The sequence below is a fragment of the Ursus arctos genome, unplaced genomic scaffold, assembly GCF_023065955.2.
Source record: "Ursus arctos isolate Adak ecotype North America unplaced genomic scaffold, UrsArc2.0 scaffold_10, whole genome shotgun sequence".
Lineage (NCBI taxonomy): Eukaryota > Metazoa > Chordata > Mammalia > Carnivora > Ursidae > Ursus > Ursus arctos.
In genome coordinates, this window is record NW_026622764.1 from 14,482,577 (window position 1) to 14,496,440 (window position 13,864).

Here is a 13,864-nt window from a genome sequence, read left to right on the forward strand (position 1 = left end):
CATCCATAAGGTTGTGGTGTGGCTACAAGATGAAGCGGTTGGTGGGGGTTTGGTAGGAAGAGCCAAGCAAGTTGGGAGGTGCTGCCGCCCACGCTCTACTCCTCTGAGGCACCCTCACCACCCCCTCTGCTAGGTCTGCTCATCGCCTCCACTTCCAGGCTGTAGGCTGGGAATGTCTTTAGCTCCAGTGACCAAGGTGATTTCCCCTCTATGTAATGACTAGTGAGATTGTTCTAAGAATCTTTGCCTAAATCATTGAAAACAAATTCTTCTCGAATTTTTTTTATGTCCATTATATGATCTTTCCCGACATGAAGTCTCTGAAGACAAATCTGTCTGAATCTTTGGATCTTTCTGTTCTCTGGGTCCCTCCCTCCCTCTTCCCTCTTCCACCTTCCTTTTCTCAGGAAAGATTTATGAGGTTGTACTTCGTCACTGGACATATAAATAATGAAGGTGGGCTCTCTGTGCAGGCCCATGTGGACGCCTGAGGGGCAGGACGGCGCGGGGTTACGGCCACTCTGTGGGAGCGCCCTGATGCTGGGTCAGTGCTCATCCCTGCAGCGTGGCATGTGCTGTGCTCGAGTGCACGCGGCCATTCACCTTCTCAGTGCTGTGTCTTGGGTCACGAGCTCCCTGGGAGCAGAGGTGAAGCCCTTGGACAACTGAGGCCTTGGTACACAGTGACCAAAGATGTATTTGGTGACTTGAAGTGCACAGACACCCTGAGGCCAGCAAAGAACACAGGGTGTGTGCGTACAGATGGTGGGATGGAGACATTGCGCATTGCGGACGGACGCCTTAATTTTTTTTTCCAGCTCTTGTCACATATAGAGAAACTTCGGACCTCCATGATAGACGATCTCAATGCAAGTAATGTTTTCTACAAGAAAAGGATAGAAGAACTAGGGCAGAGACTCCAGGAACAGAATGAACTGATTATCACGCAGAGACAACAGGTATTTTTGGCTATATACTGGCACTGTTTTGTTTTGTGTTTTTCCAAGCAGCGCAATTTATCGAAGAACATTCTGTTTTATTTTAGTGCATTTGTAAGTTGGATAAGATAAAGGAGTAGAGTATGTTCTTCCCCAGGGTTGTTTGAAAAGTAAATCCAATAAGATAATTTTTTCAAGGTATTTTTTTTAACTGTAAAGAGCAAGCAAATTTATTTAATTAGAACTTAGAGTAAATTTAAAGGTAGAGAAGGATTTCTTTTTGTGATTACTTTGAGAAGCAGCCCAATCCAAATGCTACTTTTATACAATTTTTGCCTCTGTAGCTTTAAAGTCCATCTGTCCTCTGTCTTTGGAAGACCTAAAAAAAGGTTTATACAGTATCTGTCCATCATCCAGGATGTCCCTATCTGGTTTCAACCTTGTATCGTTAAAAAAACACATGGTTTTTCTTTGCAGATTAAAGAGTTTACCAGTAAACCATTAAACAGCGTCAGTGAACCCAAAGGTAAGTGGGCCAGGATCCCAGTGTTGGAGGCGAGGCGGGCCTCCCTAACCATGCACCGGACATCAGAAGAATGTGGGGCCCCCGGTGGCTTCTGGGCACCAACATGGCATTCCCGTGGTGATTTTAATTTGAGTGATCTGTCACCTCGATCCGGAAAATTGGAGAATTTTTTAATACCTTGACTATCATTGAATGGTCTTCCATATTTTTTATCAGAATATTGTTAGGCACAAAATCCATGCTTAGTAACCGTACCTCCGGACTGATGTGGGATGAGGGGGAGTGACCGTCAAAAGCACCAGGTCTAGAGACAGGCTGGGCTCAGTGTAGCTCTGTGAGTGTCTGCCTCCAGTTCCTTAGCCGTAGTGTTGGAGCGTGAAGAGTGCCTACATCACAGGCTTCTTATGAGGGTTAAGTGGGGGGACATATATAAAACGCACCTGCTGAGCACACGTGGGCGTGGGCGTGAGCTCTCGTGAACGACCCCCACCTCAGTTACTCTAAAGTACCGTAGGGGCTTGCTGCGTCCTTGTCAGCTGAGGCAGCTGGGGGTTAAAGGTTCGTTCTCAGCGTCGTGGGGCACATCCAGCCTATGGACTGTGGCGGCGAGAGCCGTCACCTCCTGCTCCCTGAGGAGCGAGTCCAGAAGGGACACTGGAGTCAGAAGTGCATGCGGGGTCTCCCAATAAAGCATTCAGCTTGCCTTTGCCTGGACCCCTCTCAGGTAACCGAAGTCTTGGTCCCTGCTCGTCTCAGGTCATTGAAGGGCACTTGTGTACTTGAGGGCCCCTGACTGGGGATTGGTAACGGGTGCTTGAGCCGCATATTCTCCTTGTTTCTAGGGGCCCCCTCGGGGGTTCGTTGACCTGCACGCTGGGTTCCTTCTTGTTTGGAGATGAAGGTTTGGGAAGGGCCGTGGTTTCCTGTAACTTCTCTTTGAAATACTGAGAGTTCAGGTAGTGAGCAATATCTGTATAATTACTTAGTGAAATATTTGAGTGATAATAATTTTAGGAAAAAGTATTCTAAGAATTTATGTTAAACGTCTTTACTCAAGTGGGTGAGGGACCACGTGTTGGTAAATTTTGCTTATTTCTTTTCCTGGAGAAAAGGATAAGTGCTGGCAAAATACAACCTGTAGCTTGTGATTTTTGTCATTAACTAATTTTTTTTTTTTAATTTCAGGGAATCCTTTAATCTGGCAAGCTTTTGAATCTAAGCCAACTGCCCCAGCTGTACCTAGTAAGTTTCTATAAAAGGCTCAGGATTCTAAAAATATTTTTAAAGTGCTAAACCAGTACACAATGTATTATTTTTAGAGGCTTTTCTTTGAAAACCAGTGTGTTTGGAGACTACATAATGATCTATTTTGATTCCTCGCTTTGACCTAGTTCTAAAAACCCAGGACTGTAACTATCCATGTGATTTTGTGGTGGTTTTGGTTAGCCATACCTATTGTTTCTCAGTTCACCTAATCAAGGGACAACTGTAAATTCTTTGGCATTGCTTCGGTTTGTATCTGTGGGTTTCCCAAGGCATTGCACTGTGTGACGACGTGACCTTGTGGTGGCCGCCACATTTTGGCATCACCGAGACGCAGAGTTGCAGGCTTTGACCTGACGTTCTGTCAGTCACTCACTTGAGGCGGACTCAGCACGTCTCTCAGCCGTCAGGATTTGGCTGTGATCCACAAAGACATAGTCTGTACAGTGTAGAAATGGACAGACTGTTTTCCTAATAATAGTTAAATAGTTGAAATTTTTTTATTATTTTATTATTCCATTAGGGAAAGTGTAAGGGCGGAGGAAGCTAGAGAGCAGACAGCCCTGGGCAAGAGAGGACGTGTGTTTGGACGGGGGTCTGAATACCAGGGGAAGGTCCAGGCCGAGGCTGGACCCTGAGTGACGGTACCATTCATATGGGCCCAGGACTGTATCGAGAAAGGGCATTGATGAGCAGGTTTGGGAATTTGGCACAATTGTTGGGAAATTGCTAATGATTTTAACTGCTCAGTCTTCTCAGGTACTTCTGGGGGCCTCTTTTTTTTTTTTTATGATTTATTTGTTTATGAGAGAGAAAGAGAGGGTGTGCCGGGGGGAGGGGCAGAGGGTTAGGGAGAGAGAATCTTCAACCAGACTCCCTGCTGAGCAAGGAGCCCGATGGCAGGGCCTATCCCAGGACCCTGAGATCATGACCCAAACTGAAATCAATAGCCAGATGCTTTACCAACTGAGTCACCCAGGCATCCCATTTCTGGAGGCATCTTGATGTTGCTTCTGGAAGCTGAAGAGGTTGAGAGGTGCTGAGAAAGGGCAGGTTAGTCCCAAAAGTAGGGCTGAAGGAATAGTAAAAGCCAGGCTTATGTCCTATGGAAAGAAATCCATTTCACAGAAGGATGGGAAGGTTAAAAGGCATTAAGTTGCTATTGTTCATACCTTAATTAGACTTGGAACAATATTGTGTTCCGATAAAACTTTATTTACAAAGATAAGTAGTGGGCTGATATGTCCCACAGGTTATACTTTGGCAAACCTTGATTTAGATTATGTAAGTTGCAAATGGCTTGGAGGGTCTTACATTTCCAGAATGGCTAACCATTTACGCACAGTTAGGAGTCGAACACCTTTGCCAGTGGTCATTGTAAAGACAAAAATGTATGCCTAGGGAGGAAACTGAAGTTTGTGGCCAGTATTTTTCAGAGCAGGAGTAGAATTAAAGATCTATCATAATAAGCTAGTTAAAGAGAAAACAAACAAATACATGATCCAGAGAGGAACCATGACAGGAATGTTCATGCCAGCATTATTCATAACAGCCGAAAAGTGGACACATCCCAAATGTCTATCAGCTAATGAATAGATGTATAAAATGTGGTCTGACTGTACAGTGGAATGTTATTTGGCCATAAAACTGCGTGCTGGGGACATCTGGGTTGCTCAGTCAGTTAAGCGTCTGCCTTTGGCTCAGGTCATCATCCCGGAGTCCTGGGATCGAGTCCTGCATCAGGCTCCTTGCTCAGCGGGGAGCCTGCTTCTCCCTCTGCCTGCAGCTCCCCCTGCTTGTGCTTTCTCTCTCTTTCTCTCACAAATAAATAAATAAAATCTTAAGAAAGAAAGAAAGAAAGAAAGAAAGAAAGAAAGAAAGAAAGAAAGGAAGAAAGAAAGAAGGAAAGAAAGAAAGAAAGAAAGCTGACATGCTGCATACAACGTGGATGAACTTTGAAAACGTCATGCTAAGTGAACAAAGCCGGTCACAAAGGACCACAATGTATGAGTCCATTCTATATGAAATGTCCAGAATAGGCAAATCCATAGAGACAGAAAGTAGATCAGTGGTTGCCAGGGGCCGTGGGGAGGCAGACGAGGGGAGTCACGGCTAATGGGTGTTTCCAGCGCATGTGATAAAAATGTTCTAAAATTCGGTAGTGGTGATGGTTGCACAACTCTGATTACACTAACTGTATACTTCGAGTTGTGTATTTTATATTGAATTGTATATTTTAAAAGGGCAAATTGTATTGTAATAAAGCTGTTACGGAGAATTGGTGTAGGTTAGCTGATGATGGTCATTGGAAACATTCATCCCTCACGATCTGTATATAGCTTGACTAGTTCGAGGAGGACTCGAGCATCAAGTTGAGATGCTTATGCTTTCATTAGGAAAGGCTGTGAGCTTTTTCTCTTTTGCTGTTTCAGTGAGTGCCTCGGCCGCACAGACCCTGGATGCTAAGTCCGGTCTCACAATGGCTCATGGTAAGTTTCAGCTAAGTCTCAGCATTTTATGTTCAGTTTCTGCCCTGAGTCAGAGAACTTATTAACTACACGTGCTTCTGTGGGGTAACTATGCAAAACAGGGAATGCAGAGCAGTTAATAAAACTCTTGCCTTCATATGTAATATCTTAAACTGTGAACATACCTACCAGAGTCACAAAGTAAAAAATGTATGTGTTGCTAGACTCACAGGCAGAGATTTTAACGTTGAGCGGTACTTTGATTGTGTATGACTTTGGGTGGAGGGTAGTAGGTGTTGGGTAAGAAGGTGATTTTCTACGAGACCAGCCAACCAGCACATGCCACAGGGCATACGTGACTGTTTTTATAACTTTCGGTGCAGCAGCAAGTCACCTTTTTTAAACAAACAGTTTCAGCGATTGGTTGGAAAAATCTAGAAAAGACATGTGATGGAAACCAAAGGAAAAAGTGGGAGCCACGGGAGGGAATCCCTGCCAGGAATCAGTTCCCGGACCAGGGCGCAAGGGTGGTAGTTGTTAATTACAGGATCCAGTAGACAGGGTGAATATCGGTAGCCATATTTTATTTTTATACTGCTAAGGTGTGTACGGTTTTTACAAGTCTGTTTTAGTCCATTGTTTGCCAATGGTGTGCGGTATATTAACTGAATTAAAAGATGGGAGGGGGACCAACTTTTTTCTGTCTTGCCTACAAAAGCTTCTGGAATGTAAATGATTACTTCGTTCCATTTTGCTTTTTAGCCTTTGAGTTAGACTTAAATCCACGGTCAGTCAAGTCAGACTTTGTGTGTTCAGAAATATTGTGATTCATATTAGCATGGCTTTTTGTGCCCATCTTTTTTGTTCACTGAACGGATTCATGAAGGTGTTCATTGCCTCTTACTTTTTTTCCCTGAGGTCATTTCAGGCAGGTCAGTACCCCTGAGCATGTGTTCGCACTATGTAATATGTAAACTCCCCACTTATTGGATGTTACATTTACAAGTGTTTAGAACATGCAGGTGTCCTCCCTCTGGACCAGCACCAGAGGTACAATGTGGAACCCATGCAAATTTGCTTCAATATTGAATAGGCTAGAAAATGTCCCCTGGCAAGTGCTCTCTGTTCATATTCTTTTTTTTTTTTTTTAAGATTTTATTTATTTATTCGACAGAGATAGAGACAGGCAATGAGAGAGGGAACACAAGCAGGGGGAGTGGGAGAGGAAGAAGCAGGCTCATAGGGGAAGAGCCTGATGTGGGGCTCGATCCCACAACGCCAGGATCACGCCCTGAGCTGAAGGCAGACGCTTAACCGCTGTGCCACCCAGGCGCCCCTCTCTATTCATATTCTTTTTTTTTTTTTTTAAAGATTTTATTCATTTATTTGACAGAGATAGAGACAGCCAGCGAGAGAGGGAACACAAGCAGGGGGAGTGGGAGAGGAAGAAGCAGGCTCATAGCAGGGGAGCCTGATGTGGGGCTCGATCCCAGAACGCCGGGATCACGCCCTGAGCCGAAGGCAGACACTTAACCGCTATGCCACCCAGGCGCCCCTCTATTCATATTCTTAACATCAAGTCTAAAATCTCCCTCTTGCCTTCTTTTTCAGGATTGACTTTTCTAATGCATTGCTGGCCACTTCTCTGTACTTCCAACAGTGTGTTAGAGTTTCTTTTTCTTTTCTTTCTTTTTTTCCCTTGCTACTTTGTTATCATTAGCCTTTTGTGTGACAGTATACGAGGACTACATTTTCTTTGCTTCATATTTTTGGCACCCAATAAAGGACTCCTATAGTAGGTATGTTTAGCTGCCTGGAGTTGATTCAGGAGTCCTGACAAATCCATTGGTTCCAAAGCACTGTGTTCCTTACGGACTTTGCCCTGATTGGAGCTGGGCTGCGTGAACCAGCCATGGCCCCTTGCTGGCATCTGCTGGGATTAAAATGCTAGTTTTAAATGCCAGCCAGACCTGGCATGAGGCCTGCAGCCTTTGGATTGGGATCTGGGCTGATCTGTGAACATCTTAATGGGCAGGAGCAAGGAGGAGGCTTGTACAGGGGCCCACTGACCTGCCCCCCCACCCCCAGCTGTAAGGGGTGGGGGCAGGGGGGCACTGGGGCAGGGAGCCTTAGTCTGTATTGCGTAACATTATTTAGCCCGATTACCTCTCAATCTTTCCTTTTGTTCCATCTCAGAGCTTGATGAGGCTCTTTACCGCGAAAAATGTCATGATTACTCGCTGTCTTAGGTCGGGTTCCGCGGGAAACAGACTCAGGTGGAGATTTGCAGCTGGGAGGTCTACTGGGCAGTGCTCTTGGACAGCGCCTGTGAGAGAAGCAGGAGCAGGTGGAAGGGGACGCCGAACCCAGATGCACTGCAGGGGAGGCCTCCGTAGATCTCACCGGAAGCTTCAGAGCTGGGATGGGCTCTTCAGAATTGTCCTGGATTGAGTGGTCAGTTACAAGATGGGGGTTGTCCCAGGGAGGGGTCAGGGGTATAGGCTGCTCCTTTCCGCTGAGACAAAGCAAAAAGTAGAAGCAGAAGGTCAGAGGCAAGCACTAGGTGGGAATGAGTGGTGCAGAGGGGTTGTTTGGTGAGCATAGGGTGTGCAGAAGAGGTTTGAGGGAAGTAAGGTTGGTTGAGACAGTTCGTGGCCAGCACCGTGTGCCAGACTCTAGCTATTGGGGCCATTCGTGTGGCATTACGTAGCTGCTGAATGTTCTTGAGGCTGGGCCTGGGGAAGCTCAGCCTGACCAGAGTGTACTCAAAGATTTAGAGCTGGAGAGACCAGCCGGGGATCGAGGAGTGGGCTCTGGGAGATTCTTCACCTGGGAATTGGAGTGGAGGTTTTGAAACAAGAGGGAGCAGACATACCAGCTGCTCCGTGGAGCTGGTGGAAAGGTGCGGACGAAGGTGAGGGAAGGGTTGAGAACACCATGAGCTCACAGACACAGTGCCGTTTAGAGAAGTCTGGGAGACAAAGCCAGCGATTGCCAGTAGGAAGGCACTGTGGCTTCATGGCCAAGAGCCTGGACTTTGAAGTCAAGTGGGCGGTCTGGCTCACAGTTGGCTCATGAAGCCATAGGTTTGGGTTTCCTTGGCTGCTGAATGGGGAGAACAGTCATGACTACTTCGGTGGGCTGTAATAAGGATCAAATGAAGCAGGACCTTTGGAATAGGAGCCACCGAGCAAGCACTGGCCAATGTTGGCTGCTGGGGTCGGGCTGACATAGTCCAACACAGCCAGCCAGTGCCAGAGAGGATGGGCTAGAGACCGGGGCGTTCGTCTTCTGGAGGCAATGGTAGGAGACTGACATAAGGATTTTTCTGGAAGCCTCTGAAGAGTTCAGAAAGGAGAGGCTCAGGTCTTCGAGTGTATCAGCTCAGCTTGGATATCTCCACTTAGGACAAGAGCTGGGTCATTTGGCGGCTGGGCCTGTGGTTTATAAAGCATATGAACGGCAGACTTGCACATCAGTCTGCTAGTTTAGGGAGCTAGAGTCTGGTGGACCTCACTTCCTTAGCCGTTATAGTAGGAGCCCTGGTTCCCTCCCCCAGAGCCCTGCCCTCTGCCCCCCAGCACCAAAGGTCACAATTTTGATGCTTTGTCTTGACTCAAGAGAAGTAAGTCCTAGGACTATGCTTATAATATAATGATAACAAACATGTATGTGATGTTTTGGGGAGATTTTCTAGAGCTTTTCCTCCTAACTTTATAATTGTCATTTTCATAAACTGCAAGAGAATAGAAACCATGTGACTTTTACAAACTTGAAATTCGCTCTCCTCCTAAAATCCCTATTTTCAGCAGTTCAAACTAGTACATAGTCTATTTGTATGACTTTACTTTGTAATTTTTTGAATTATTAATTGAGATATATAATTGATCTATAGCATATGAGCCCAGGCATACAACACAGTGCTTCGATATTTATGTAATTGTGAAATGATCACCACAGGACCTAGTTAGCATCCATCACCACACACAGTTACAGGGTTTTTTTCTTTCTTTAACTTTAAAATCTTGATGCTGAAGAACACATCTGAAAGCACGTCTTTGACGTCCAGCCGTTGTGGTGCATGGGCGGAGTTCAATGCTTCTGTGTGCGATCATGTTCGTGTTTCAGAAATTAAAGTGGGCTGCTCTTTCCTCAGAGGCTGTGTTCCAGATGTTCTCTGGAAAGCAGTTTAAAATGCCTTTTTCCCCAGTCACTGTTAGATAGATGGACTGGGCTGCTAACGGCTATAAGAGCCCATTTGCGTGTACTTAGATATAATATGTATTTATTGACTTGTGTCTACCCGGGTGTGTGTGCGTATGTTTGTGGACGCCCAAGACAGAGTACCGGAAATACGCTTGGGTAAACTAAAAGCTAGCACTTGCCAGCGGGAGGTGTTAAATCTAAGCTAATCCGGCCAAAGCACGTGGATCTGGTGGGCGACAAGCTGCTGGGCGCTCGGTGATTACTGGTCGTGCTGCCCTCGCGGGTCGCCCGCTCTGGGGTCTGGTGCGGAGTGAATGGCCTCCGGCCTGTAGGGGGCGTGGAGGGCGCCCTGGGGAGGTGTCCCTGGCAGTCTCCAAGCTGAAGGGGAGCGAACACGCACTTCCTCAGCTCGACTTCCGGTCGCGTTTTATCCCAACGTCTAAAGCCTGACCTTCCCCACGAAGGAACTTTCCCTCCGTTGATAGGATGGCGTTTGGCTTTATCCATGCTGCCCGTGGGGTTCCTTGAGCCCCAGTCACGTTACCTGGGAAGTCACCCAGAGGCCTCACTCCCCCTGGGCACTGTTCCGGGGTGGAACTGGGAACAGCCCCTCTTCACGTGTCATCTGTCCACAGCCTCGCCCTGGTGGCTCTCTGGGAGCAGATGGAGGTGTTGAACCATGATTTAGGGGCACAGGGATGTCTAAGAATGGGGTCTTAATCCTGCTGCTGACCCTGGGTTCACCTGTCCCTCACCATCCTGGTCCTCTCACCTGAAGATCCTGGGGCTAGCGAGAAGTGGGAACCCCAGGGCCTCGGGCATTTTGTCATGTTTTTATCTTTGGGAATTGAAAGCGTTTCATTAATTTTCTCTTTAGCCACCCGGTCAAAATATTTCATAAGGAAGGTATTTTGGGGGGATAAGTGAAGAAGGCCTTTTGCAGTTGTGTCCTCATGCCTTAAAAGAATCCCGTCAGGCACGAGGTTGCGGAGTGCGAAACGACGTAATTATTTGAAAATATAATTTCGGGGGGGGGGGCAGGCATTAATGGCAAATACCTGGAAAGAACAGGTCCCATGAAAAAGGGACCAGCTTTAACTGACTGCCTTCAAACTTCTTCCCAGCAAATTCTGCTGTTTTGGGCATGATTAAAATACTGTGGAACTAGATCTTCCAAAATTGTTTGAAAGGAAACTAATTTCACTTTGCTGTTGTCCTGTCTGTACTATTCTTATTTTTCCTCGTTAATAGAACAGGCATTCTCATCGCACATACTGGAACCAATAGAAGAGCTTTCAGAGGAAGAAAAAGGTAACCGAGGGCTCACTCAGGGTTTCTTCCTGCATAGATTCTATTGAGATGCTAAAACCCAAGCCTTGAAATTATGATCTCGTGGTTTTTATCACACTGTTATCAAAATTAGGGAAGACATTTAGGTTTGGAGATGACATTTTCAATCCATCTGGAGTATTCTACCATCTTACTCCTTTAACATCCTGTTATATGTTCCCCTGCTTTACTGTATTCTTAGCATGTGAACAACACCTTCCTGGGTCAGGGAACTTGGGGAAAAAAACCTAAGTCTTTATGTCAACGCAGATATTTTCCGGTCAGATGACAAGTCAACACAAATGCGTTGTGCGCCAGATGATACAAAAATATTCCTGGCACAGTTGCTATTTCTCACACCGTGAATCTGTGAAATTATTTTGAAATTGTTTCATTTAAAATTATTTTTTAAATTATTTCATTAAATCATTTCAAAATTATTTTAATAGCAAGAAAAGCATAATATTGAAGCTCTCAATGTAGAATATTTGTGTGCAGAATAATGTCTTTTTAAAAAAAGATTTATTTTTTTATTATATAGAGAGAGCAAGCGCACGTGGTGGGGGAGGGGGAGGGGGGAGAGGGAGAGAGAGAATCTGAAGCAGGCTCCATGCCCTGTGCAGAGCCCAAAGTGGGGCTCGATCCCACGACCCTGAGATCATGACCTGAACTGATATCAAGAGTCAGAGGCTTAACCGACTGAGCCACCCAGGTGCCCCCAGGACAGTGTCTTTATGGTGAAATTGGGGAGCTGTTCAAGGTTTGGGGAGATAATTAAAGTTATCGTGGCTTCCTCATTTTATTCAGCAGCTCTCAAAATTATTTTGCCAATTAATTTTTGAAGTTTATGAAAATCATTCCACATTATTCAGAGTACTTTCGAATACCAAACTTGTAGATCCTGGAACAGTTATACTTGAATCTGTTTACCATCATTTTCTGCTTAACAATGATGATGCTTGACCACATATTTACCTCTTTAGGAGAAAGCAAATTGTTCATATTTATGTGAGCTCTGGTTTTACCATTTGTGTTAGGAAGAGAATTAAAATGGTATATTCCAATTTGTAGATTCTTAATATTTGTTGTAATGTCTTCTGTGTTTTCTAAAAGACTTTTTCCAAGTTATTTTTTTAAAGATGTTATTTATTTATCTATCATAGAAAGAGAGAGAGCACAAACAGGGAGAGTGGCAGGCAGAGGGAGAAGCAGGCTCCCTGCTGAGCAAAGAGCCCAATACAGGACTCGATCCCAGGACCCTGGGATCAACACCTGAGCTGAAGGCAGACGCTTTAACCAACCCACTGAGCCACCCAGGCATCCCTTTCCAAATTATTTTTGACAAGGCTACAACTTGCAAAGTGATTCGGTCAGTCACATCCATAATATCTGTGCAATGTTCATTTTCCATTTGCTTTCAAGTAACGTGCTTTCTCCCTCCTACATGTGATTTATTGATGCCTGGAACACCAAATATCTTATTTTCTGCAGAATCTATGAAATGTGTCAGGGGGTCCTGTGGAGTCTCAAGTTCACATGCATTTAAAAAAAGGAGTCTGTTAGATTCCAAGAGACTGTCCTCACTTTGTCCACTGTGTCACCCCTCAGGGCCCCACTTCTAACCACGGCATCCTTCTGCCTGTGTCTTAGAATTCTTCTACCCAGACCATTTAAGGTGTGAGTTTGGGATCACTGGCCGCGAACACCATCCTTGGGTGTTGCCACAAGCGGGGAACCAGATTGGGAAAGAAAATAACCTTTGCCACCCTCCCTGGGCTCAGACACAGCTCTAGTGGGAAGGAGGCGAGGGCCGAGGACCACCAGACGGGCCTGAGTCCCAAGCGCACTGTTACAGAAGCCGGTGACCAAACGAATCCTTCAGGGCCTCTGTGGAGCCAACTGCTGGCAGCACGTTAATTGCCATCGATAAATTCCTCAGCTGTGCCCACATTTTGCACGTGATGCCTGTACAGCTGAATTTTGGCAGTGGTTTGCAAAGCAGGGCGGCTGTTACCCAGAAGTATGCATGCATGCGTGACCATTTCTGCGTCCTTACTTTTTTGACAGTCCTGTTCTATGGGAGGTTAGAATGTGGGCCAGCAGGGGTCTTAGAGGCCATTTCATCATTCGGGAACTTGAAACACAGGGAGCTTGCTCCTAGCTGGTGAGCTTCATTAGTGACAGGGAGGGAACTCACGTCCAGGTTTTCAGCTTTCCATAGTTGAACGCAAAGAACAAAGGGACAGAGGCAGGCCGGTCCTGGACTGGCGGGCTGTCCTTGGAGCAGTCTCTTTAGCGCTCTGGTTTTCGTGTTCCCGTGTGAAAAATGAGAAGATTGATTCGTAGATGATGACATCCCTTCTGACTCAGAAATTCTGTTTTGGTCTTTGTTCTTGACTCTTTGCTTTGTGCGTAATTCTTTGCTCACCAAACATGGTACGTTGCATGTCTGATATAAATGATCATTTCTGTGGGCCATTGCACACCGGCCACCTGCCTGGGAAAGTTTTGTCTTATTGATCTTGGTAAGCAGTATGTGCTTCAAAACCTTCAGTTGTGATTGGCTTTCCAGCGATTCATTCCACCTTTACATTAAAAACTTTATTTTTTTTCCCCTGTGCATTCTACGTTCTTTCTCTTGCTTCCCCCGGCCAGCCCCAGCCTTGTAAGAGGCCTTCCTACCAAGAGTTTTCTCATTTTCCATAAGCGAATCCCAAGCAAGCATCAACATGTAAAGTGAATTTGAGGACAGAGGGGAAATGTTTAATTTGTAGTCATTTTGGGAAACTCGGTCATCCGAAGGAGCTGATCATCAGGGTTGAGGGCGAACCCAAACCCAAATCCAGTTCGCTTGACCCCGGACCCGGGGCAGACAGAGCCTGGAGCCTCTCTGGCTGTACTTCTCTGTAGCTCCTTTTATATCCTGGGTGCTGGCCCCAAAATTCCCTTTGTGTAAACAGGGCGAGAGGTGTGTCTGTTTCTGTGGTAGCACCATGACTCCCAAGCAATTCTCAATGCCTCTTCTCGTTCTTCGCCATAGTTTTCTACACTTGATGGCCACCTAGCAGCCAGAGCGAAGACACGGCCACGGCTGCAGCTAAGCCCTGCAGGTTTTGGTGTATTGTTCCTAGGAC

General features: G+C 45.9%; 1 protein-coding gene across 5 annotated transcripts in view; it reads left to right on the plus strand.

The window, feature by feature from the left end:
• DZIP1 (DAZ interacting zinc finger protein 1) overlaps positions 1-13,864 on the plus strand; it is a 50,005-nt gene that overhangs the window by 25,186 nt on the left and 10,955 nt on the right. For 4 of the 5 annotated variants that reach the window (XM_026493483.4, XM_057307652.1, XM_057307640.1 and 1 more), the window contains 5 exons: positions 819-959; positions 1,416-1,464; positions 2,650-2,706; positions 5,160-5,216; positions 10,653-10,712. In XM_026493483.4, coding sequence (XP_026349268.1) covers positions 819-959; positions 1,416-1,464; positions 2,650-2,706; positions 5,160-5,216; positions 10,653-10,712 — 364 coding nt within the window. The remainder of the gene's footprint in view (positions 1-818; positions 960-1,415; positions 1,465-2,649; positions 2,707-5,159; positions 5,217-10,652; positions 10,713-13,864) is intronic. The other variant, XM_026493485.4, reaches the window with a different exon arrangement.